The sequence below is a fragment of the Lepus europaeus genome, chromosome 11 (assembly GCF_033115175.1).
Source record: "Lepus europaeus isolate LE1 chromosome 11, mLepTim1.pri, whole genome shotgun sequence".
In the NCBI taxonomy this organism is placed as follows: domain Eukaryota; kingdom Metazoa; phylum Chordata; class Mammalia; order Lagomorpha; family Leporidae; genus Lepus; species Lepus europaeus.
This window is the reverse complement of record NC_084837.1, coordinates 9,489,197-9,514,388: the sequence shown is the minus strand read 5'-3', so window position 1 is coordinate 9,514,388 and position 25,192 is coordinate 9,489,197. Positions and strand designations below refer to the sequence as shown.

Here is a 25,192-nt window from a genome sequence, read left to right as displayed (position 1 = left end):
CCGGGCCCCAGAATGTTCTACGTCCATTGAAGATATATTTGTTTAAGGTGCGGAGCTTTGTTTATCATCTCTCTATTAATGTGATCTTGGATCTTCTGTGTCCTTGCGTGTTGTTGTCCGTTTTATTTGACCTGGACCAAGAAAGGTGAGTTGAATTTCTCTATTAATTTTGTTGCATTTCCCCTTAAATCTCAAGTAAGTCTTGTTCCCTGAGGTTGCCCGCTAAACTGTCTGGTGCACAAACTCCCCTGACCGTACGTCACACTGGGCGTCGTGGTTTTATTCTAGCAGGGGACCTTCTTTAGCTCATTTCATGCTTTGGATTTTGGATTCAGGCTTAGCCGACCCTGGGGTCCAGCTTCTCCTTTGCTCTCCCCTTTTTTACTATCGAAATCGCATTGTTTTGACCATTTCTTGTTATTTAGCATGTAATTGAGTTTTAGTTTCTGATCTAATCTGAAGGATTCTGTGTCTTATAAACAAGCCTAGCCCATTTCCTGCTGTTTTAGATTCTAGTCTACTCGGTCCCAGTTACCATGTTCTACATTATGCTTTCTGATTTTATTGCTTCTTAATTTTTCTCCTCTTACAATATTTTCTGGATTTCCCTTCTCTTATTTTTTTTCAACCTTACATTCCTTTGTCTTTAAAAGTTTTTCTTTATTTCAAAGACAGAAGCAGGGGGCGCTCTCTTCCATCCTCTGGTTTGTTCCCCAAATGCCCACAACAGCCAGGACTGAGCCAGGTTGCCCCGGCAGCCTGGATCTCCGTCCAGGTCTCCCATGTCGCCTGCTGCCCCCAGGGTGCACATCAGCAGAAAGCTGGATCAGAAGTGGAGGAGGGATTCAGATCCAGGCACTGCAATATAGGAGGCGGCATCCCAAGCAGGTCGTAACCGCTACGCCAAACACCCTCATTTCATCTTTAAAAAAAAAAATTATTATTTTTTATTTGAAAGTCAGAGTTACACAGAGAGAGAAAGAGAGGCAGAGAGAGAGAGAGAAAGAGAGGCAGAGAGAGAGAGAGAGAGTCTTCCATCTGCTGATTCACTCCCCAATTGGCTGCAATGGCCAGAGCTGCACTGATCCAAAGCCAGGAGCCAGGAGCTTCTTCCTGGTCTCCCACATGGGCACAGGGGCCCAAGGACCTGGGCCATCTTCTGCTTTCCCAGACCATAGAGAGAGCTGGATGGGAAGTGGAGCAGCCGGAATGTGAACCAGCGCCCTGTATGGGATGCCGGCACTGCAGGCAGTGGCTTTACCCACTACGCCACAGCACTGGCCCCCCTCATTTATTCTCTAGAAGACTTTTATCCTTGTCCCTGCAGTTACCCTGCAAACACTTGCATACATCTAATCCTCCGTGTTTTTATTCTCTGGAAGCTTTGAAGATCTCCTCCGGTTTTTTGCAGGATATAAGAAATGCATCTGTGTTAACTATTTCTCCTCAACAAATTGCCACAAAACCTGGTATCTGGAAATGTCACGGCGTTGTCACTGCTCAGGTTCTGTGGGCTGGGGTGAGGATGTAGCTGGCTGGATCCTGTCTCAGCCTTTCCCTGGCCGCACTCCAGGTGCAGCCTCACCCAAAGGCAAAACTGGAGACAGCTCTTTGCCAGCTCACTTGGTGGCAGTTGGCAGCACTCAGTTCCTTGCAGGTGGCTGGACCTGTGGCTTCCATGTCTTGCTGGTGGTTGGTCAGAGGTTGCCCCCAGTTCCTCGCCATGTGGTTCTTTCCGGTCTTGGCAACTTGTTCCGTCACAGCGGGCACCAGGGAGGCAGTGGAGAGAGCGCGGGAGGAAGGCAGACATCTGAGACTCGCATAGCCTGCCCACGGATCGCGTCCTGACATTTCGGCTGCATTCTTTGGATTAGGAGCAGAGAGGTGTGGCGGTGGCTGTTGGCAAAGACAACTGGGAAGCAGTGGTGCATCTCGCTGTCCCCGTCCTGCATTGGGTCATCAGGGAGAGCTCCTGAGGAGCCCAGCCCCAGCCAGGAGGTGCTGGCTGGTGCTCATAGCCAAAGCCCCCAGATCTCTTGGCTCAATATCTGGCCACCCGTTCCTAAAAACGGGCCAATGGAAAAGACTAAGTGCTGACTCACAGAGCTTTATCAGTTACCGCAGGGGAATCAGAAACCTCCCGGTTTCTGCAAAGAAGGTTGTAGCTGGTAAACACTTGTGAACTCTTGAAGAGAAGAGGGAAGGAGGATGAGATGAAAGTGCCAGTGATGAAGCCAATTCCAAGCCCGGATGGAAGCGCTTTCAAATCCTGCTGGAGAGAGCACTCCTGGGTCAGCAGCACTGCTTGGAAGCGAGCAGAAGCCATCTCATTCCGGCGTCGTCTCTGTTCGGGACCCACGTGTACAGCGTCTGTCCTCTCTGGTCTCTGGCACCTACCCCATGGATAGCAGCCTTGGGGCAAGTTTACCCAGACAGCAGCCCCGGGACGGACCTACACACTGCAGCCGGACGTGAGCAGGAGCGAGGACCCTGTGGGCTCGGACACTGCCGGCTGCTCTGCTGCAGCCCCACACTGGGGAGACAGACGCTTTGTGCCGCTTTATATCTGCAGGTGGATTCTGGAGGCCTTCTAAGTACCAGTTTCATAAACTCATAGATTTTCCAGTCTTAGCTGAATATGTAGGCAGTACGTCATATGGAAATGTTTATAATTCAAGATTTGACAATTTGTCCAAGTGTTGTTTTCTTACTATGAAGAAATATACTTTATTTTTTTTAAGATTTATTTATTTATTTGAAAGTTGGCGTTATATCAACAGAGGGACCTTCCATCCGCTGATTTTCTCCCCAAGTCGCCTCTGCGGCTGGGGCTGGGCCAGGTGGAAACTGGGAGCCAGAAGCTCCATGCAGGTCTCCCACGTGGGTGCAGGGGCCCAAGCACGTGGGCCGTCTTCTCCTGCTTTCCCAGGAACATTAGCAGGAAGCTGGATCAGAAGATGGAGCAGCTGGGACTCGAACTGGTGCTTATATGGGATATCTGTGTTGCAGACAGCTGCTTAAACAGAGCACCACAGCGCCAGCCCAGAAATACACTCTTCTATTAAAGATCTTGGAGGGAGAGAGGGAAGTATCGTTATATTCTTAGAATTGTATCCACAGGGACAAGTGTTGTGGTGTAGTGGGTTAAGCCGCCATCTGCAGCACCAACATCCCATTTGGGCACTGGTTCGAGACCCAACTGCCCCACTTCTGATCCAGCTCCCTGCCAGTGTGCCTGGGAAAACAGGGGAGGATGGCCCAGGTCCTTGGGCCCCTGCACCCACATAGGAGATCTGATAGAACCTCCTGGCTCCTGACTTTGGGCTGCTACAGCCTTGGCAGTTACGGCCATCTGGGGGGTGACCTGGGGCATGGAAGACCTGTTCTCCATCTCTCAGTGTGTAACTCTGCCTTTGAAATAAATAAAATAAATCATAAAAGAACTCTATCAACCTTTTATATTTCCCTTCCTCCACTCTGCTCCCTGCTGCTGTGTGAGCAATTTCTGGCGACTTGTTTTCCAGTCGCCAGCCCTCTCGTCCTGGGGTGTCGGATTCCATGGAGTTGCCTCCATCATATGTTTCGTTTTCACACATTCCTTCTGGTTTCTTTTCCACATTTATCCAGCCGTGTTTGATAGTTTCTCGCTGCTGGCTGAGCCCCGAGATCTCAGGTCCAGTGTCTGAGCATTTTATAGGTGACCCCGTAGACTCTGTCTGATGAGCGTGCTAGCTAAACACCCCGGCAGTGTGAGCTTTTTGTCCGTTCCTCCTGCCGACTGTCACTCGCATTTCCACGTGTGATTGTTGGTTTACATTTTTTTGAGCGTAACCATGGAATTCCGTGGGCCCTGGTGACAGTTGTGTCCCTTTTGAAGAATTTTTACTGTTTTATCCAAGGCCAGGGGCTGTCACCAGCCTTTCCAGAAGTGGTGGGCACCTTCGAGATTCCCTGGGCTAACGGTGTCTGGGGTAGAGCTCTGACCTTACTGCTGGACCAGACCGACTTTCCCAGCTGCAGCTCTGAGCCCAGCCCTGCCCTTGGGAAGCCCAGCCCTGCCCTTGGGGAGCCCAGCCCTGCCCTTGGGGAGCCCAGCCCTGCCCCTGGGGGAGCCCAGCCCTTGTGTCAGGACCTGGGGTCGGTCTGGGTTACATGTAAATACACCCGTGCAGGTATTTTGTATTGGCTTCCTTGGTCACCTCCCTTATTTCCAGGAACTCAGTAGTGAGGACTATGTTGTATGCCAGCACCTCGATGTTCCGTAGTGGAAGGGCAGCCCTGCCTCCCACGGAATTCTTGTCTGCCATTGGCTGGAAACACAAGGTGCGGCCATCGGTCACCCTTCTCTGTAGGGCAGCTACCTATCCTAGCTCGGGAGAATGATGAAATCAATGTATTTCATCTCTTCCCTTCCGTTCCTCCTGCCCAGTGTCCCTGTCTTTTTCATTAGTACTTCTTTAAATGTTCTCATATCTTGGTTATTTTATTTATCTGTTATATAGGAGTAGCTCAAAAGGATCATGGGAAATAGAATTAAAAAATGAGATTATGTTGGTGACACAGTGTGAAGTCCATGCGTGGTTCTTTTCATACTGGACGGTTCCATGAACCTTTGAAGATCCCTCTTTTTGACTGCTCGTCTCACAGCTGGAAAAGATAAATCAGTGTTCATAGAGACCAAGCTCTCCCTGCTCCCGGCTCTCCCACCTCCCTTCCGGCCTATTTTCTGCCCAGTTGCCCCGTGTCTGGGTCTCTGGTCTCAGTCCCCTCACTGAACATCTCCAGTCATACTCTTATCGGCGCTTGCTGCTCGCCTTTTTCTGGGAGCTCTCAGTCACTTCATAGTGGCTGAAGTTCACCCTCTGGTACTTCTCCCAAAAAAAGGGTTCACTTTTTTGTATATTCAAAAAGCTTTGTCTATGACTTGAGCAACAGTTTGGTAGATACAGATTGAGTAGCTCTATCCAAAAATCTTAGAATTTTTCAGATGTTGGCTATTGCATATGCATTGCGAAATAGCTTGTGCATGGGTGGGGTCAGGGGCAGATTAGCCTAGCGGTTAAGACCCCCACCTCGGAGTGCCTGGGTTTGATTCCCAACTCTGGTTCCTGACTCCTGCTTCCCGTTGATTCAGACCCTGGGAGGCAGCAGTTGGATCCCAGGCACCCACACGAGAAACCTGGACTGTGTTCCCAGCTCCAGCTTTGGCCGTGGCCCAGCCCTGGCCATGGACAGCATTTGCAGAATGAACCTCAGACAGGAAGGAGCTCTTTCTGTGTGTATTTCTAATTCACGTTTTAAAAATTGGGGGTATGGGTGGAACCCGAGTCTGAACATGTGTTTGACGTACATTTTACATCTGTAGCTTGATGGCAATTTTATGTAGCATTGTTAGTGCACCTGTATCTTGACGGCAACCTGTCACACAAGGTCAGGGGCGGGATCTTCCGCTTGTGACGCTGTCAGCTCTCAGAAGGTTTCAGGTGTTGGAGTGTAGGGGGGTTCAGTCTGCATGACTTCCCAGGTCTCTCCTGTGCTTCCGCTGCCCCACGCCTCCCGCTGCTGCCACCGAGACCTCTGCAGGCAGCCTGACGTCCTTTGCCAGGCCCCGTGCCCGGCCCCAGGAGCCTGGCCACCAGAGCATCGCTGGGCTTTTCGTTGTAATCCAGCAAGGCTGCCGAGGCCTGCCTCCAGGCCCCTTGCCCCGTGCCATGTTTCCTGGAGCTGAGCTTTGCTGAGACCCCCGTCCAGGTACCTTTTCTGTTGCATTGTGTTTTCTTCAGGAGTCCTGTGGTCGTGACGGAGCCCAGGTCGCTTGACCTCCCTGAGCGGCCCAGGGGGTGCTGTGAGGCTCCGGGTGGCAGGTGTCAGAGCACAAAGGCCTGCCTTCAATCTGGAAGGCATCATGGGACCAGGCATCCGTGTCATCCGTCCCATTTTTCCCATTGGTGACACAGCCGATGGCGTGCCTCGGGCACACAGAGCAATGCTGGCGGCTGAGCTGGGGCCAAAGGCTGCTGTCCTGAAGTCTCCTTTGGTGCTCAGTGCCTTCTTCCCTTTTTTCTAACTGAGCGCAAAGGTAACCACTGTCCCAACTCCCAGCGTTATTGTCCTTTCTTGTTTCTGCACGTTCTGTGCGTGAACTCCCATCATTTTCCAAACACACCACGTGTAGGAGTTGTTTCCAACTTGGGACCAACACAGCGCCCCAGTGAACATTCTAGACGATGGCTCTGGTGAACACAAGCACACCTTTGTTTTTGGTGCGTGCGTGGGAGTGGAACCGCTGGGTCCTGGAATGGGCTGTGCAGTCAGCCCTCCGTGGCCACAGGTTCTGAATCCATGCGTTCAACTAGTATATTTCAGGTCAAAAATAGTCACACGCACAAAAAGCTGTGCCTGAACATACAGACATTCTTACTCATCGTGACTCCCTAAGTAACACATACAGCAGCCATTCCCGTGTCACAGGTCACCCGGGGTAGTGGGGCCAAGCCGTGACCTGCACCGGAGCACGAGGGAGTCGCCATCTGCTGCCCCCTTGCCACACTGTGCGGTGTGCCTGCGGTTTTCACCCCGGCCCTGCTGGGGCCCTGCGGAGGTATTGAGTGGGGGCCGTCGTTTCTCTTTGCTCCTTGGCTAAATAAGCCGAGCACCTTTCCATATTTGTACTGCCCATGCCTATCTAGTGTCTGCTTTGCTGAAGCCTGTCTTCTTCTGCCCATTCTTCTGCAGGGTCTTTTTCTCAATTGAAGTGCAGGAAATTTTAGATCGATGGATGGATGGATAGATTGATTGATTCTGGACACACTGTTTCGGTTCTATGCATTACAGATATCTCTCCCGTATACTGTGAATGTCTTCTCATTTTCCTAGGATTGTCTTTTGATATCAGAAGCCCTTTTTAATACAGGTCAGTCCTTTCTGTGTTCTGCTTAAGAAATCTCGGCCTATGTGTGTTCTCTTCCTGAAGATCAGAAAAGTTTGGCGAGAAAGCACTGTCCATTAAAAGCTTAAACAGTCACACCCACCTTCTCGCTCTGTCCCCTGAGGTGGCCGCTCTGTCTGCGGATCCCAAGCACCCCTGCCCCGCCAGCTCCCACAGCCGCACACACGGAGTTCAGGGCCTCGGGCACTGGACAGAGCAGGTGTCTCTGCTCGCCTCACCCTGCCGTGCACAATGGGAACGGTGCCGAGCTGTCCGCTTCTTGCACGGGTCGGCCCCGACATCCTCAGGTTGGGAGGGGGCTGTGGGCTTCTCTCGGCTCTTTCGCAAAGCCCCCTCCCCCCCAGCTCTGCTCTCCTTCCCTTTCCCTCTCTTTGCCCCATTCTCTGTAGACAGCGCAGTTGCACACAGCTTCTATGCAGATGCTCGCGCTTGCCTGGAACAGCAGACTTCGAAACTGAGCACAGCTCCCCCTTTGCACACCATGCTGTGACCACACCACGGGGGCCCCTTGACCTCCCCCCTGCCCAGAGCACACCAGGGGGTCCCCAGGCCACACCCTGCAGGCTCATGCCCAACCCCCAGCTCGGGTCTCTCCGAGGGATTGGGCTTGGCATCCTGCAGTGTCCTGTCTTTAAGCGACCCTTAACTACATCTGTTTTCCATTGCAGACCACGAGCAGGGATTTGGGTGCAAGCAGTTTATCTGAGAAGTGATCCCGGGAAGCACCGTGAGGGGAGGAAGAGCAGGCAGGACAGGGGCTCCATGGCGGGGGTGACTGCCATGGGCAGGGGCCACCCCACCGGGCCCCACGGAAGGTGCATGATGCGGGTTTCAGGTCCAGCTCCTCGTGCATCCCTCAGGGTGGCTGTGTTGTCTACACACGGCTCCCATGAGAGACCATGGGCTGCACCTGCCTCCAGGCTGGTGACGGAGCACTTTGTCAACATCCAAATTTCTTCCTAATGCAATGGGGAGTCTGTGTTTAAATATCCGTTCCCATCCTAGATGATTTTAACCGTGTGTCGTGGATGTCCCCCAATTCTCCAGGTGGGAAGCTCTAAGAGATCACACTCTGAGATCTGGCTCCCCTGGGCTAGAAACAGGCGGCTGCCTCTGTGGCCTCCCGGGAGCCCGAGCCGTCTGCCGGCCGCGGCCTCAGCTCCATTGTCCGCTCTTGCAGGGAGCCCTCTGAGGGTGTGGCTGTGGGGTCGCCCCTCGCTGTATTAAATGCGGGGGTTGTGTTTGCTGATGGCTCTCGGCGGGCAGGGGCTGATGTTCCCTGCCTGAGCCCTGCCTCTCTCTGCTTCCTCCTCAGCCATCCGTAGCTGAGGCTGGAACTGCTGAACTCAACGCCATGAGATGAGCCCCTGGGAGAAAGTGCACAGCTTTATTTATTATTATTTTTTTTTTAGCAGAGTGAGCTATTCGAACCAATGCACTTGCCTGTTGGATGTGCACATTCATGACCCCCTCTTCCTACGTGTTTCAAGCCCCAGATCTGACGTGTAGCCGGGCCACGCTTCCAGCCCGTTACGGTGCCCTTTCTGCACGTGGGGCTGTTCTCAGCTGTCACACTCCCTTCCCTTCTCCCACAGCACCTGATGTGCGCCGGGCTGTGGTGTCTGGTGGAAGGAGACACATCTTGCAAGACCAAGCTGGACCCCCCGCTGGATGGCACCGAGTGCGGGGCAGACAAGGTAACCCTCGGCCCCCCGCTGCCCCAGCAGGCAGCCCCGTGTCTCCTGGGCATGGGGCCTCTCTCTGTCTAGACACAGTCTGAGCTTGGTGCCCTGTGGAAAGGCCATAGAGCCCACCCTGGGCACGGGGTAGGGGGCGATGACTCCACCTCCCTCCTTATTATCGATAGGATACAAGAATCGTTTGGTTAATATTTTGTTAGAGGAACTCCTTTTGTCGTGCGAGTGATGGACGTCCAGTGAGACGTGTCTGTCGGTACACCTGCCTTATGCAAAGGCTACCGTGATCATTTGCCAAGTGTTACCCAGTCCCAGGCGGGTGTCGGGAGCGTGCCTGAGTGAGAGCAGAGGTGTTCGGGCCAGCAGCTGCACAGCCCTCTCCGTCGTCTTGCGAAGGTGGAGGGAGAGCAGAGGAGGTGGCATTTCCCTCGGATGCCGTGAGTGGGCAAGCACTGGGTCGCGCCCCGTGCCTCAGGTGTGTGCTACACGTTTGGGGAATTCTGGCTACAGGATAGGCTCTCTCAGATCTCCTAGGATAACCGATGTACCCCAAGCCCAGCCCCGAAATCTGCAGAAGCTCAGGGCTCTCCACGAGCAATGTGCATTGGTTCTCTGGGAGCACAGAGAATCCCAAGGGAGCCATTCCACGTGGCAGCTCAGGGCCCAATCCGAAGGCCACGCACAGGGTGTCACAGAGTGTGCAGGCACGCTTCCGTGCACGTTCTGGAACCGCGGGCTGGGGGCTGGAGGGATTTGGGAATGGAGCGAGCAGCGCTGCTGAGCCCCCTCTCCCACCCGTCTGCTCTGTCGCAGTGGTGCCGCGCTGGGGAGTGTGTGAGCAAGACGCCCATCCCGGAGCACGTGGACGGGGACTGGAGCCCCTGGGGCGCCTGGAGCATGTGCAGCCGAACGTGTGGGACCGGAGCCCGCTTCCGGCAGAGGAAATGTGACAACCCCCCGTAAGTCCCCCACCAGGCTCCGTCCCTGCTCGGGCAAGGCCAGGCGCGTCTCCTGCCGAGCACTGGAGCGCTGGGAGAAGGAGGTGCGTTGCAGCTCTGGGGCACAGGGGCTGAGCGTCAGGTGCCACGCAGCCTCATTGGAGTGTGTTCCATGAGCTGCAGCCCGTGGGTCCTGTGGCCGGCTGCCACTGTCGTCCTACCCCCACCCCGAGCCTGGGTCCTGAGACGGCCATGGCATCCAGGTTCACTCCAGGGAAGCCTGCAGACTCCCAGGAAAGAGAGGCCGACCTTGAACTTGGCTGTTAGCTGAGCCAGGAGCAGCCTTGCCACTTGGAGTGCTGTGGCTTCCGGTGCCGGTGTTCGGCCACGTGGTTTTCCTGGGTCGCTCTGGGCCTGTTTGACAGGAGAAAGGATTCGGGCTTTTCTCCCGGTGGTTTCTTCCGCTGACTACAACAGCACCTTGGAGCTTGAAAACTCAGGGTGGGTGCTGTGCTCGATCACGGACCGGCCTTGTAGTTCCACACTTCTTGTCATTTCCCTCATGGTCTCTTACGTCTGGGTGTCGTCACTGGCAGCACGGCAGTTTTGAGAGTGAGCAAGCTGTGAAGTCGTAACCTCAGAGAAATGTCTGTTTCCACAGTTACGTCACGTTGATGAATAACCAAGCGAACGCCTCTCGTGTTTAACAGCTCCAGTGCCCCGCTCCATCCCAGACAAATCATAGCACACACTCTGGGGTGCGGCCAGGAGTCGGATGCCTCCCGTCTGCTCCCCACTCCATGCCCATGATTCCAGTGGCCGGCCAAGGCTCGGAACCTCCAGGTTAAACTTAGGCCCATGGTTTAATCAGAGCCAGGAACACCATTTTTCCTGGTAGTGCTGTGAGAGTTCGTGCTGGGGCCTGCGTTGTAGCCCAGCAGGTTAAGCCGCCGTCTGCGGTGCTGGCATCCCATATCGGAGCACCAGTTCGAGTCTCAACTGCTCCACTTCTGATCCAGCTCCCTGCCAGTGAGCCTGGGAAAGCAACTGGAGATGGCCTGCCAAGTGCTTGGGCCCCTTCTACTCATGTGGGAGAAGCAGTTGTAGCTCCTGGCTCCTGGCTCCAGCCTGGCCCAGCCCTGACCATTGCAGCCATTTGGGGAGTAGACCAGCAGATGGAAGCGCGCTTGCTCGCTCTCTCTCTCCCCGCCTTTCTCTCCCCCTCTCCCTCTCTCTCTCATTCTCTGGTGGTGTTTGTGTGTCTGTCTTTCCCTCTCTCCATCACTCTGCCTTTCAAATAAATACATTGTCTTTTTAAAAATTTTTATTTGTTATACAAATTTTATATATTTGGTATATAGAGATTTAGGAACATGTTGGGACTTTCCACCCACAAAAATTTCCCTGTAGCAAACATCAGAGTGCCTAGATGTTAGAGTGGTTAGGATTGACTTTTCATTAGAAGCATAGATTCATAGATGACTTAAAGCCCTGTTAGCTAAACAGTGAGAAGTTAAGATACATAATTGATACACAATTATTATTAATAATTATTAGTCATTTTATAAACTATAATTATATAATTGCATGATGATTAATATAATTAGTAAATATTATAATTAGCCAGTATGATTCATATAATTGTATATGATTGTGTAATGACTATAATTATTAGTAATACTTATTAATAAAATTAAAATACTGCACTGTGCTGGAGGTGGAAGTTTGAGCTGGGACCACTAGGAGAAAGCTTGGGGTTTGAGCTGGTGGTGCTGAGACTGGGACCCCACTCTGGGTTATTGGTGCTGTGACCTCAGGAAGCTCCTCCTGTGCCTTGGGCCTCCGTTTCCCCCACTGGAGGAAGCTGACGTGGCCCAGAGGGGAGATCCGGGCTTGAAGCCCAGGGCAGACCAGTGCGACTGCAGAGAGCAAGTGAGAACTGCACTTGTCTCACGGGAAAACCAGCACGATTCTCAGGACGCCTGCGAAGTCGTGGCCAGCCCGTGACCCGCGCCTCTCCCTGTACTCGCAGTAATGGCAGAGCAGGGGGGCCTCTCGCCCCACTGGCCGACTCGCAGACTGGCGGGCGGCTCAGAGGAGGTGGCTTTCGGGGAAGGCCTCGCCGAGGACAGGGTGAAGTTTGCAAAGGTTGCGGTTGCCGTGGGTGCCCCCTGTTTGCTAGGGGAGCGTGTGGCACATAGCGTGGGTCATCCTGAGTCAGGTGACACCCAGTCGGCATCACAGCCGGGGCAGTCAGCCCTCTAGATGTCCAGAGGATCCTGTGTTCCCAGACCATCGACGGCATCAACAATTAGGCTGTGTGCAGGTGAGGGCGTTAGACGTTGTCTGATTGAGAGGATTAGATGTCAGTGCTGGGCAATGCATTAAGCACAATTTTTATCTCTATTTGGGAGGCAGAGAGAGCTCTCATCCCCTGGTTCACTCCCCAGATACCCTCAGGGCCAGGGATGGACCGGGGCCAAAGCCAGGAGCCGGGAATTCCATCCAGGTCCCCCTGTTAAGTGGCAGCGAAGCCACTGCCTGATGAGTCTTGGCTGCCTCCCAGGGCCTGCAGCAGCCGGAAGCTGGAATCAGAAGCCGAGCGGGGACGAAACCCAGGTACCCTGCCGTGGGATGTGGCTGTCCTAGCAGCATGTCAGTCACCCTGCCGTGGCGTGTAAGGGACTCCGTGCTGTCCTTCTGGGGACGACTTTGCTAGGGTGTCTGCCCACCCACTTTCCAGGCGCTGTGGCTTCTGGCCTTGGCTGTGCCCCGTCTCCCTGCCTGCCGGGGGCCCTCTGGGATGAGCGGCCCCACACTGACCCCCGGCCCCTGGCCTGAGCTGGCGGGGATTTCCTGTGTTCATCCGGGGCCAGTGGCCCTGGGGAGGCTGTTCGGGAAGTCACGCTGCTGTGAAATTCATCCATTCCTCTTCTGAATCAGGTGCGCACCGGCCCGCCCTGGTCATCGGGAGTTTTAGCTTGCCTTGCTCCTCTTCTTGCATCTTTCCGCATGAGAGCTGGACAATAGGGCTGCCACCCTTGGGGAGCAGGGCAATAGGGCTGCCACCCTCAGGGAGCAGGACAATAGGGCTGCCACCCTCGGGGAGCAGGACAATAGGGCTGCCACCCTCGGGGAGCAGGACAATAGGGCTGCCACCCTCGGGGAGCAGGACAATAGGGCTGCCACCCTCGGGGAGCAGGGCAATAGGGCTGCCACCCTCGGGGAGCAGGGCAATAGGGCTGCCACCCTCGGGGAGCAGGGCAATAGGGCTGCCACCCTCGGGGAGCAGGACAATAGGGCTGCCACCCTCGGGGAGGAGGACAATAGGGCTGCCACCCTCGGGGAGCAGGGCAATAGGGCTGCCACCCTCGGGGAGCAGGGCAATAGGGCTGCCACCCTCAGGGAGTGGGACAATAGGGCTGCCACCCTCAGGGAGTGGGACAATAGGGCTGCCACCCTCGGGGAGGAGGACAATAGGGCTGCCACCCTCGGGGAGCAGGACAATAGGGCTGCCACCCTCAGGGAGTGGGGCAATAGGGCTGCCACCCATGGAGAGCAGGACAATAGAGCTGCCACCCTCAGGGAGCAGGACAATAGAGCTGCCACCCTCAGGGAGTGGGACAATAGGGCTGCCACCCTCAGGGAGTGGGACAATAGGGCTGCCACCCTCAGGGAGGAGGACAATAGAGCTGCCACCCTCAGGGAGTGGGACAATAGGGCTGCCACCCTCAGGGAGTGGGACAATAGGGCTGCCACCCTCGGGGAGGAGGACAATAGGGCTGCCACCCTCGGGGAGCAGGACAATAGGGCTGCCACCCTCAGGGAGTGGGGCAATAGGGCTGCCACCCATGGAGAGCAGGACAATAGAGCTGCCACCCTCAGGGAGCAGGACAATAGAGCTGCCACCCTCAGGGAGTGGGACAATAGGGCTGCCACCCTCAGGGAGTGGGACAATAGGGCTGCCACCCTCAGGGAGGAGGACAATAGAGCTGCCACCCTCAGGGAGCAGGACAATAGAGCTGCCACCCTCAGGGAGTGGGACAATAGGGCTGCCACCCTCAGGGAGTGGGACAATAGAGCTGCCACCCTCAGGGAGGAGGACAATAGGGCTGCCACCCTCAGGGAGGAGGACAATAGGGCTGCTACCCACGGGCAGCCGAGGCTAGTGGGTCTCAGGTGCTGATGCGGCTTCCCGTTGGTCTGTCCATGGGTAAGGGCAACGAGAGAAACAGCAGAGAGGGGCCGGGGTCCTCAGTCCTGCCAGCTCCTGGCCTCTGCCCTGGGGACGCCTTTTAACACTGCACCTTCACGAACTTGACCCTGGTCCTTCTGGACTCTGTCACTATATTGTGCACCATAGTGACCAGCAAAGACAGATACAGTCCCTGCCCTCAGGGACACGGTCCTCCCAGCCTCCCTTGGGTCTCTCCCACATGCTTCAACCCGGGCTCTCTCCACGTGAGAATCCCTCCTCGCCGCCCAGGTCTACCGTCTCAGGACACCACCTAGCCCCTGTAGCCCGTACACTAAGCCTTGTGTCCTGCACCATCTCCCGTGGCCCTCCTCCTCCTCCTTCCTGTCTGACCATGAGAGGAGGCAAATGCCACAGGCCCCCATGTGCTGCTGGGTTCCTCGGGTATTTATGGAGTGAGTCACTGCACACAGCACCCCCATTGCACAGACAGAGCTGAAACATGGAGGAGTTAAGTGCTTTGTCCCAGGGCACACAGGCTGGGTCTGCAGCTCAGCTCTGCAAACTGGGAGCCCCAGGGCCACGGTTGTTGCACGCTGGTTAAGCGACTGCCTGCAATGCCAGCATCCCATTTGGGCCTCGGTTCGAGTCCCGGCTGCTCTACTTCTGATCCAGCTCCCTGCTAATGCACCTGGGAAAGCAATGGAAGATGGTCCACGAGCTTGGGACCCCGCCACCCACGTGGGAGACCCTGATGGAGTTTCTGGCTCCATCTGGCTCAGCCCTGGTTGCTGTTATCTTTTGAGAGTGAACCAGCACGTGGAGGAGCTTTGTCCCTGTCTCTGTTCCCCTCTCTAACTCTGCCTTTCAAAAAAGTAAATAAATCTTTAAAAAAAAAAAAAAAGTAGAAACCAGGATTCCAAGGTCAAGGTGTTGGCAGGCCTTTTTCCTCCCTGAAACTCTGAACAAGAATCCACCCCTCTCTCCTGGCCGCCGGTGTTTTTGGCCGTGCTTGGCTGGCAATGGCTTGAAGATGCATGACCATCTCTCCCTCCATCTTCACGTGGTCTCTGCTCTATGCGTCTTCTAGAAGGACACTTGGCATTGCGTGTGGGGCCACCGTAATCCAGGATGGTTCCCATCTCCTCACACCTGCCACGACCCCATTTCCAAGGGGAACTGCATTCACAGGTTTTGGGTGCACCTAGGTGTGGGGAAGGGGACACCCCTGTAGGTTAGGTGCCTCCTTTTCAATCTTCCTCGGCACATTGCAGCCTCGGGCCCTTCACAGGCTTCTGTCCCTTCAGGTCTCCCGTGAGTGTCCTATACGAGAGACCCTGTCCGTGACACCCCTCCCTCGGCACCTGTTCTGGACGTAGTGGCAATGAGGATAGTTGCTGGTACCGCTGTCTCCTTGCTGCCTTGCTTTCAGCCTGTTCTCCCCACTGAAGGCCTGGGATGGGCCACCCTTCTCGGCCTGGCCTGTCCTCCGGCCACAGCAGAGCAGCCACGCTGCAGACCATGCGCCCCCATGCATGCTTGCCCAGGAGAAGCCACCTCTGCAATCCCCAGGCTCCGAAACACCCCTGATGGCTCCCCCACACCATGCTCTGAGACACAGGAGTTCCTGGAAGTGACCGGGCCCGGCAGGTGGCTCACCAGGTGGGCCTCCTTCCCTGCTGCCGTCTGCTGCCACTGAGACCTGGTGTTAAGAACAGCCCAGGGAGGCCCATCGGCAGCAAGGCTGGGGCACCCAGGCCAGGGTGCCAGCCCCTCTCAGGATGCCTCCTGCTTTAGCACATAACCCAGCTCCCTGCACCCTGAGTGACAGGCACGGTGTAGATTTGCTCTGTAACGTGTACGCCCTGCAGTCTGTGCAGCCCCACTTCCTGCTGTGTGCAGCCCCACTTCCTGCTGCGTGCAGCCCCACTTCCTGTTGCGTGCAGAAACAATGGGCTCTTTCTTTCCTTGTAGTTTTCAGCGAGGTTCTCGCCGCCGTGTGTACAGGGCTTCCTGACGGGTGCGGTGCCGTCAGCACTGTAGGGAGCTGAAGCCGCACGCTGCCCTGCAGAATGGCCTGATGCGATGATTGTGGCAAAGCACAGCTGAGTGAGGCCTCGGAGCCAAGCTCTGACCCGAGCCGTGTCTTCTCCCTATCTCGCTCGTTAAATCGCTGGGCCCGCTATCTGGCGACTACGCAGGACGTGTGCATCTCCCTGCTGTGTGGTCTTGGGCTTGGGACGCTCTGATGGCCCTAGCCCTCTCCCCTCCTCTAGCCTCAACAGTCCCTGCTGCTGCCCCCGTCCTCCACAGCTGGGTTAGTCACTGTCCAAAAGTGACCAAGCTCTTGCTGGTCTTGGTCTTTACAGCCTTGGGAAGTTTTTTTAGTTTTTGTTTGTTTCTTGTTTTTTTTTAACCAGCTGACCTTGAAGCTTTGGAGACCATCTTTTTTTTTTTTTATTTTTAAGATTATTTATGGGGCTGGCACTGTGGCATAGCCAGTAAAGCTACCACCTGCAGTGCCAGCATCCCATATGGGCGCTGGTTTGAGTCCCGGCTGATCTACTTCTGATCCAGCTCTCTGCTATGGCCTGGGAAAGCAGTGGAAGATGGCCCAAGTCCTTGGGCCCCTGCACCCACCCAGAAGAAGCTCCTGGCTCCTGGCTTCGGATCAGTGCAGCTCCAGCCTTTGCGGCCATCTGGGGAGTGAACCAGCAGATAGAAGACTTCTCTCTCTCTCTCTGCCTCTGCCTCTCTGTAACTCTGCCTTTCAAATAAATAAATAAATCTTTTAAAAAAGATTATTTATTTGAGAGAGATTATCTTCCATCTGCTGGTTCACTCCCCAAATGGCCACACCAGTCAGGGCTGGGCCAGCTAAAGCCAGGAGCCAGGAACTCCATCCAGGTCTCCCACATGGGTACAGGGGCCCAAGTACTTGGGCCATTTTTACTGCTTTCCCAGGTGCACTAGCAAGAAGCTGGAGTGGAAGTGGAGCAGCCATGACTCAAAGCAGCCCTTTGACGGGGGACGCTGGTGTCCTGAGTGGTGGCTTCACCTGCTGCGCCACAGCCCCAGCCCTGCCGTCCGTGTTTCTGAACCAGCTCCTGGGCTCGGCCTTTCCTGCCCTGACTCATTGCACGCTTGGCGGGAGTGACAGAAGACAGAAGGATACAGAAGCCATCCCTCAGTAGAATTAGGCGCCCCCTCAAATGTGTGCACCTGGGGGGTGCTCTTACCCTATAAGTGCAGGGTGGGCAGGAGAGTGGGTGCACTAGGCTCACCCCACAGCATTGCCTGTCGGGCAGCAGCTCGCCCCCAAGTCCCCGTGGGAAGACAGGGGCCACAGCTGCAGGCCTGCAGGTCGTTTCTCTCCCTACAGTCACTTCCACGTGTGTGCTCAAGGTGCCGGCCACCCAGCACTCCTGAGAGTGCTTCCTGAAAATCCCAGGCTGCTGCACTTACACGTGAGCTGCGTGTGTTACTAGGGTACCTTTCACACGGGGCCTTACCCCTAGGACTCGGCTGCCCTAAGCGTGTAGCAGCAGCCCGGCAGCTTCCCCCTGCCTGCTCATGGGAGCTCATGGAGCCTGGATGGGCTAGAACTGCTGCCTCTCTGCTGAGCACACTGTGTGACTTTATCTTCCTGCTTGTCTTCTTTCAATAGGGCATAGCAGAGACTATGGCCACTCAGTGGTGCCCCCGTCCCTTCTAGCCTGCCTCAGATCTGCACAGTCACCCACTCGCAAGGAGAGGGCCGGCCCCTCTGCTGCCCCAGGTCCTGCATAGCTCTTTGCATAGCTCTCTGCTTCTCGGCTCCACGCCTGGGTCTGTCCAGGGCGCCGTGGCTGTAGACTGTCCTCCCCTACGGGAGAGAGCTTGAGAAGAATCTGGGGTGCCATTCACCTTTCTCTCCACTCTTCCACTCTCTCACCACAGCCTTTCCACCTTGTCTTTTTCCTGACAAACGTCTTTATGAAGGTGCGGTGTGCAGAAAAGCACGATCCCTTGCATCACAGCCTTGAGCATGTGTGTGGAGAGGACATGTGTGTGGGTGCGTGTCAGGGAAGTCAGGGGAGTTTCCGGCTCCTTGTTGCACACCTGTGTGGTCACATGACAGTGTGACACAGTCTAGCAGTGTGAGCCGTGGTGTGGTGGTTCCACCTGCTCTACTTCCTTCCCGGCACGTTTGGTAGCCTTTCTGGTGGACGCCTTGTGGCGTCTTGTGGAGGTTTGAAGTTGTATGCCCTCATCAGTCATCTTGAGACTGAACACCTGTTTATGTCTCTATTTGCCACGTAGGGAGTCTTCTGAAGTGCTAGCCATTGGATTCTACTGCTAAGATCTCACTTCATTCATGTTTCGAAAATCCTGAGAGAGGAAAGCCAGGAACTGGGGTTGGTGTGGGAGACGAGAAGCACAGGCCCCCAGCTGTCCCAGGGAGAGCAGCGCTCTGGGGCTCCACCTCTCCCTTGCTGCTGGGCGGCTGCTTGCCCTGTGGGAGCCTTGGTATTCTCATCGAGGATGCAGTGGGGAGCCCCTCTGGTTCCCGTGCGAACTGCATGAGGTCGCGGTGCAGGGCTGGCACAGCGTGAACCCTCCGGGCACGTGACAGTGCCTCTTTCTGTGAAGTTGTTCCCACGTGTCCTCAGGTACCGGGGTCCTCATTTCAGGATCAGCTCTCAACTGCTGGCACTTCCCCCAAGGCCTCCCAGGGCCTCGGACCCTGGCCTGTGGCTTCCAACCCTCCTTGGCAAGGTTGAGCGAAGGGGCACGGGTCCACCTTTAACTGTCAAAGAGGGCTCCTGTATCCTCGCGCGAGTTCTTTTTGCCTGGCAAGCTGGCATGCTCTCTCTGCCTCCCTCTTTGTACTTTGTTTTTAACTGCAATGCGCACCCAGCTCAGAGGAACTTCTGGGGTGCTCCTCAGCTCACGAGGGTGACCCCCGCACCCAAACCATGTGGACTCAGCCTCCCCCACCTGCTTGCTGGCCTGGGCACGGCGGCACCAAAGCTCCCTGTGCCCACACAGTTCAGGCTTTGCCCACTCAGCATGGGATCCTTGGTAAAGCTGCCCCCTCCTGGAGTCCCCCACGGACCCCTGGTTGGAAGCTGTCAGTGGACACCCCTGCCAGCCATACCTTCCCCAGCAAAGATTCCCCTCCTGTCTTCTCAGGGCCATGGGCAGAGGATGCCCCTCTCTGTGGTCGTAGGACCAGCATACATGCAGGAGGCCGTCACTGCTGCTGGTCACTCTGGATCCCTGTATTGTGGGTCATCGTGGGCTGTGAGGCCATGCACGAGTCAGCCAGGGGAGTATCTGGGAAGAGAATCAGCTCGCAGGCTGAATGGTTCTTCTCTTTCCCAGGTTGTTCAAAATCATGACTCAAAGGAAAACTGAGAAAAATCAGTTCTTTTTGTCCCTTTGCTTTGAACAGGGCCAGTTTAATATAAAGCATGAGCTGGAATAAGTAATTGGAACAAGGAGGACTTGGCCACCAAGAGGCAATGATAACACTAAAGAATACAGGAAGAACAGACGGAGAAGCCGATGTCCTCAGGGTTGAGCCAGAGCCACAGCAGTGAATCCAGGAGAAGGCACCGCCCTCCAACATGCCCAGAGCTGAAATTCCTTGCCCCTGTTGGAAAGGCTTCAGCTGAGACCCCCTGGGTGACAGGTTTGTGGGGTTGCCACACTGGTGGAACCCTGTGGGAAGTACCCTTAAGGACAGCACCCAATGAGAGAAAGGATAGGAACCTACCCAGAGGGTTGGTGTGCTTGGCAGCCACCTTTGAGGTGCAGAGCTGTGCTGCCACAGCAGGAGCATGCTGGGAAGCCTCGCGCCAGGAGCAGGAGGAGAAGCCATGACCTGAGAGCCCTGGGCTGCGGGCTGCTTGCTGGGGATCTTTAACCTTGTGTGGCTCCAGGTTACTATTGTGTCCTTTTATCTGAATGGGAAGCACCCCTCCTGGTCTAGTGGTAACAGACATTCTCAGTTCTGGTTTAGGAGTATCTTAGCTTCCTCCCCTCTGCATTCTTGAAGCACAGCTTTGCGGATGTAGAATTCTTCGTTGACATTTTGATCGTTGAACCTCTCGGCGTGCAGGGATTCTGATGAGCAGTGAGCTGATAACCTTACTGAGGATCCTTGGGTGTGGCCTGTCCTTTCTCCCTTGGTACTTGGAAGATTCTCCTTTTGCCTTTTGACAGCTTAATCATAATATGTCTCTAAGTGGGTCCCTGTAGAGTCTGATGAGCTTCTTTGATTTGTAAATCTGGGTGTTTTGCCAAACTCAGCAAGTTTACAGCTGTTATTTCTTCAAGTCATCTCTACCCTCTAAATCTCTTTTCCTTCTGAGACTTCTACTGTGTACACATAGATCCACTTGGTGGTGTCCCACAAGTCTCTTCTGTTCACTTCTCTTCATTCTTTTCCCTTTCTGCTTGTTAGACTAATTTTAACTGCTCTATATCCTAGACTTTGCTGATTCATTCCTCTGTGTGCTAAAATCTGCTTTGGACTTATCGAGTGGATTTTTCATTTCCATCATAGGACTTTCCAACTCTAACATTTTTCTTTTCTGTTTATAATTTCTATCTTTGTTGATAATCTTATTCTGTTTGTACATTGTCTTCCTGTCTATTTAAGTCTTTCTTTGGCTCTTGAGCATGTTTAAAATGGTTGTTTAAAAGTCTTTGGCTAGTACATCAAAATCTGGATTTTCTTAGGGACAGGCTCTATCAGTATGTTTTGTTTTTTTGAATGACCTGTTTCTTTGTATGCTTTGTTGAAAACTGGACACTTGAGTCTTGGAATGTGGGAACTCTGGAAATAGATGGCACTCCTTCCTCAGGGTGTAACAAGATGAGCAGAGCTTCAGGTAGGAAGGAACAGTAGGTGTGGTGGTGGTGACCTTGAGGATGAGCACATGGGAGTAAGAGGTGGAGACACCGGGAGAGACCCGGAGAGGGGGCTGAGAGGAGACCTGCCTGTGGGAGGGGGTGGAACAGGGAGAAGTAACTGTGTGAACAGAGACCTGCAGGGAGGCATGTGGAGCCACATGTGGTACCTGTACACGTGGTACCTGTGGGCTGCCACCTTCCAGGCCACGTTCTCCTGTTTCCACAGTTCCTCTCCAACTACCCCCATCCAGCATGAAGGTGTGGGTGTATGGGCAAGTCAGGTATAAACCTGAAGTCAGCTGGTGGAAGTAGACGAAGCCGAGGGTCACGTGAAGCTCTGAGACGCCTCAGGAATAAGTCACGTGACAGATGTGAGATCGGGGGCGTGGGAAACTTGGCTTCCTTTCTCCTTCTAGAAGCCAGCTAAGTCTGTGTCTGAAATCCACTCAGATCCCTGTGGGCTCCACGTCGCTTCCACGTGCGCCCCACTTTCCCCAAGGCCACATCTGAGTTCTGCGAGGACGCATCCCATCCCCGTGGCATCCAGTCTCTTCCTCCCTCGAGGCTGACACAGAGAACCATACACTGGGTGGCTTCAACAGATTTGTTTTCCTCATAGTTCCTGAGCTCAGGAGTCCCAGTTCAAGGAGTGAGCAGGGCTGGTTCCTCCTGAGAGCCACAGGGAACACCTGTCTCAGGCCCCTGCCTATTGCTGTTGATTTCTTCTGAGACGAGGAGCGTGGTGGGGACAAGAGGCACAGAGTCACCACACAGACCCCGGGAGTCGGGTGAAAGCAGGCCTGAGGCGAGCAGCCCGCAGATTCATTTATTTCAGTTGCTACAGCTGCTTATATAGCCAAGGTAGCCAATCCGGTCAAGGGGTGGTCTATGCCCTAACCAACCACAGCCTGTTGCCAGGCAGTTTCCAAAGCCATCCAATCACAACCTGTTGCCAGTCAGGCTCTGTTGTCTTGTGGTTTCTGAAGCCATCCAATCACGGCCTGTTGCCAGGCAGTTTCTGTTGTCAGCAGCCATCTTGGAATGACCTTCTCATTCCACCACACCTCCCCTCATTTCCTGTGGCTGCCGATAGTGCCCGCCACTCCTTGGTCCCCCATGTAGAAATTCCGTACTTAGAGCATCGGCCTGTGTTCCCCTTCTCTATGAGGTCACCAGGCAGTTGGAGCTAGGGGCCGACCCTCGTCTACTGTGACCTCACGATGGCGTCTCCTCTGGCCCTCTTTCCAAATAAGGCCATGTCGAGTTACTGGGGTTAGGACCTCAGCATATAGATGAGAGACGAACAGGCGATTCAGTTCACAGCACCGTGCCGACCGTATCTGCTGCAACCTCCGTCCCTTCTCAGTTCCCAGTCAAGGAACTTCGTTGCCTTGGCGAGGTCTCCCGCTGGGCCATGTGGCTGCTCCTTCCACACTCAGCTTTGTGGCAAGGAATCTGCTCACCCTGTGCGCACCTAGCACCTGGGCCTGGGGTTAGGGGGAGACCGTGTGAGGCTGTCTGTCTAAAGAAACCACACGGTTGTTACTCTGACCTCCACCTGCCTGTCTGGAGATCTCGACAGGACGCACAGCACAAGGTTCTCGGGGCCCATAAACCTCATAGAGGACCAGCTATTTCCTAACTGGGTCTATATCTTGGAGACCAGGACTCAGGGTCCCTCTGTGGGGCCACCAGTGTACAAAACCTCCCCAGGCCTCCCCGGTCCCAGGGCCGGAGCTGTTGTACTGAGTGTGGACAGAGAAGTCAGAGGGTGAGACGTGAAGGGAGCCTCCTCCTCCACCAAGGATGTTTTCTCCAGGACGTCTCTGCAGGCCAGGAGCTGGAAAACTCTGACCCATGGAACCCATTTGCCTCACCACCTGGCTTTGTCAATATAGCACACAGCCGTGCCTATCTCTTACATATTTTCTCTGGCTGCTCTTGTGCCAAGGTGGAGGACTTGAGTTGTGGCTCATGAAGCCAGAAACCTTCACTCTCTGACACCAAAGCCACCTCCTGTTCTTTTATCTGTCCCCTAAAGCAGTGCTCCTGGGGTGACCCTCCCATCTGAACAAGAGAATTGCCAGAGGAAGAGAAAGGAAGTGGCTTCCTCTGCCAGACGTGTCTCCCACCGAGAGCTGGGTGTGGTTTGAGGGAACTCCTTTTTTTTTTTTTTTTTTTTGTTAGTGTATCTTTTTTTTTTTTTAACTTTTATTTAATGATTATAAATTTCCAAAGTACAGCTTATGGATTACAATGGCTTCCCCCCCCCCCCCATAACTTCCCTCCCACCTGCAACCCTCCTCTTTCCCGCTCCCTCTCCCCTTCCATTCACATCAAGATTCATTTTCAATTCTCTTTATATACAGAAGATCAGTTCAGTATATATTAAGTAAAGATTTCAACAGTTTGCACCCACACAGCAACACAAAGTGAAAAAATACTCTTGGAGTACTAGTTATAGCATTAAATAACAGTGTACAGCACATTAAAGACAGAGATCCTACATGATATTTTTTAAAAATTAATTAATTTTCTATGCAATGTCCAATTTAACACCAGGTTGTTTTTTTTTCATTTTCAATTATCTTTATATACAGAAGATTGATTCAGTATATACTAAGTAAAGATTTCATCAGTTTACACCCACACAGAAACACAAAGTGTAAAAATACTGTTTCAGTACTAGTTATAGCATCACTTCACATTAGACAACACATTAAGGACAGATCCCACATGAGATGTAAGTACACAGTGACTCCTGTTGTTGACTTAACAATTTGACACTCTTGTTTATGGCGTCAGTAATCTCCCTAGGCTCTAGTCATGAGTTGCCAAGGCTATGGAAGCCTTTAGGGTTCGCCGACTTTGATCTTATTCCGATAGGGTCATAGTCAAAGTGGAAGTTCTCTCCTCCCTTCAGAGAAAGGTACCTCCATCTTTGATGGCCCCGCTGTGGTGTCTTCTCATATACTGAACTTCCAGGAAAAGCACAGGAGGAAGAAAACAGAACACGGGGCCAGAGTTGTGGCGCAGTGGGTTAAGCCGCTGGTTACAATGCCGGCATGCCCTCTCGGAGTGCTGGTTCTACTCCTGGATGCTCTGCTTCCGATCCAACTCCCTGCTGATGCACCTGGGAAGGCAGCAGATGACGGCTCAAGTCTTTGGGGCCCTGCTGTCCACTTGGGAGACCCAGATGGAGTTCAGGTCTCCTGGCTTCAGCCTGGACCAGTGGGTAGTGAACCAGCAGGTCAAAGATCTCTAACCCAAATCACTGGGCCTCTCAAATAAAAAAATAAACAAACAAAACCTTACTCCATCAAGATGAGCCTGCATCGTGGAGATAAAGGGAACCTTTGAGGATGCCAGGTCAGGGTCCTCCAGGGACACCCCAGGGCTTGTGGTAGAGCTGAGCACACTGCGCTCTGCCAGCCAGCGTCCCGACGCCCCGCCTCAGCGCCTCTCACCTGCCTGCCCACCCCAGTCAGGGCAGGCTGGTCTCCAGAGCTGCTGAAACATCTGGCCAAGCTCCCAGCCTGGGCCTCCAGGCCGCAGCACTGACCATGCATGGCCGCACACTTGCCCTGGTCAGGGTTGCATAGCTGGGATCTAACGGACTCTGCTCCGTCGGCAGGTGCACAGATCCTTCCGATTCATTGCATTCTAAAGTAAATGAGAGCTACTTATTCATCACCCTGGAGCTCAGCAACCTCCCGGTACGCCTGGGAGCCATGGCACAGTACATGTGGGATGCCCATGTCCCACAGCAGAGTGCCTGGGTGAGCCCCACCTCTGCCCCCAATCCCGGTTTCCTGTTAATGTGCACCCTTAGAGGCACTGGTGATGGCTCAAGTATCTGAGTCCCTGTCACCCACACGGAGGACTAGGATTGAGTCTCAGTCTCTCTCTCTCTCTCTCTCTCTCTCTCTCTCTCTCTCTCTCCTTTTCAAATACCATGAAAATTGAAGTTTTTAAAAAATTCTTCATTTCAGAGAAGACCCAAAAAGCAGGCCACACACAGAGCAAAAATCTCCCTTTGGGTTTTCATTGTCAAGTTCAAGTGAAAGACGCGATCTGTGGCTCTGGCTTGCTTCTGTATCCTGATGCCCTTGACTTCTCCCGGATGCAGCCCTGTGACGGCTCACTTGAGGGTGCTGGCAGCACGCTCTGGGATGGCCGAGACAGGGTCTGAAAGAGCAGAGGGGCTTCCAGGGAAACCCTTTCCACCTCTGCAGCTTCATCTGGCTAACACAGATCTCTGTCTCCCTTCCAGCCCAGGGCCTGGAGGCACGCACTGCCCGGGCACCAGTGTGGAGCACGCGGTCTGCGAGAACTTGCCCTGCCCCAAGGGTCTGCCCAGCTTCCGGGACCAGCAGTGCCAGGCGCATGACCGACTGAGCAGCAGGAAGAAGGGCCTGCTGACCGCAGTGGTGGTTGACGGTAAAGGCAAAGGAGCTTCTCGTGTGGTTCTCCCTCTCTCCTCCCAAGAACATAAAAGCCCCTAGGGAAG

General features: G+C 54.3%; 1 protein-coding gene across 1 annotated transcript in view; it reads left to right on the top strand.

Annotated features, from left to right (window-relative positions):
• Window positions 1-25,192, top strand: part of ADAMTS17 (ADAM metallopeptidase with thrombospondin type 1 motif 17) — a 266,125-nt gene that overhangs the window by 160,003 nt on the left and 80,930 nt on the right. The window contains exons 11-13 of the mRNA XM_062204548.1: window positions 8,545-8,646; window positions 9,460-9,605; window positions 24,956-25,122. Coding sequence (XP_062060532.1) covers window positions 8,545-8,646; window positions 9,460-9,605; window positions 24,956-25,122 — 415 coding nt within the window. The remainder of the gene's footprint in view (window positions 1-8,544; window positions 8,647-9,459; window positions 9,606-24,955; window positions 25,123-25,192) is intronic.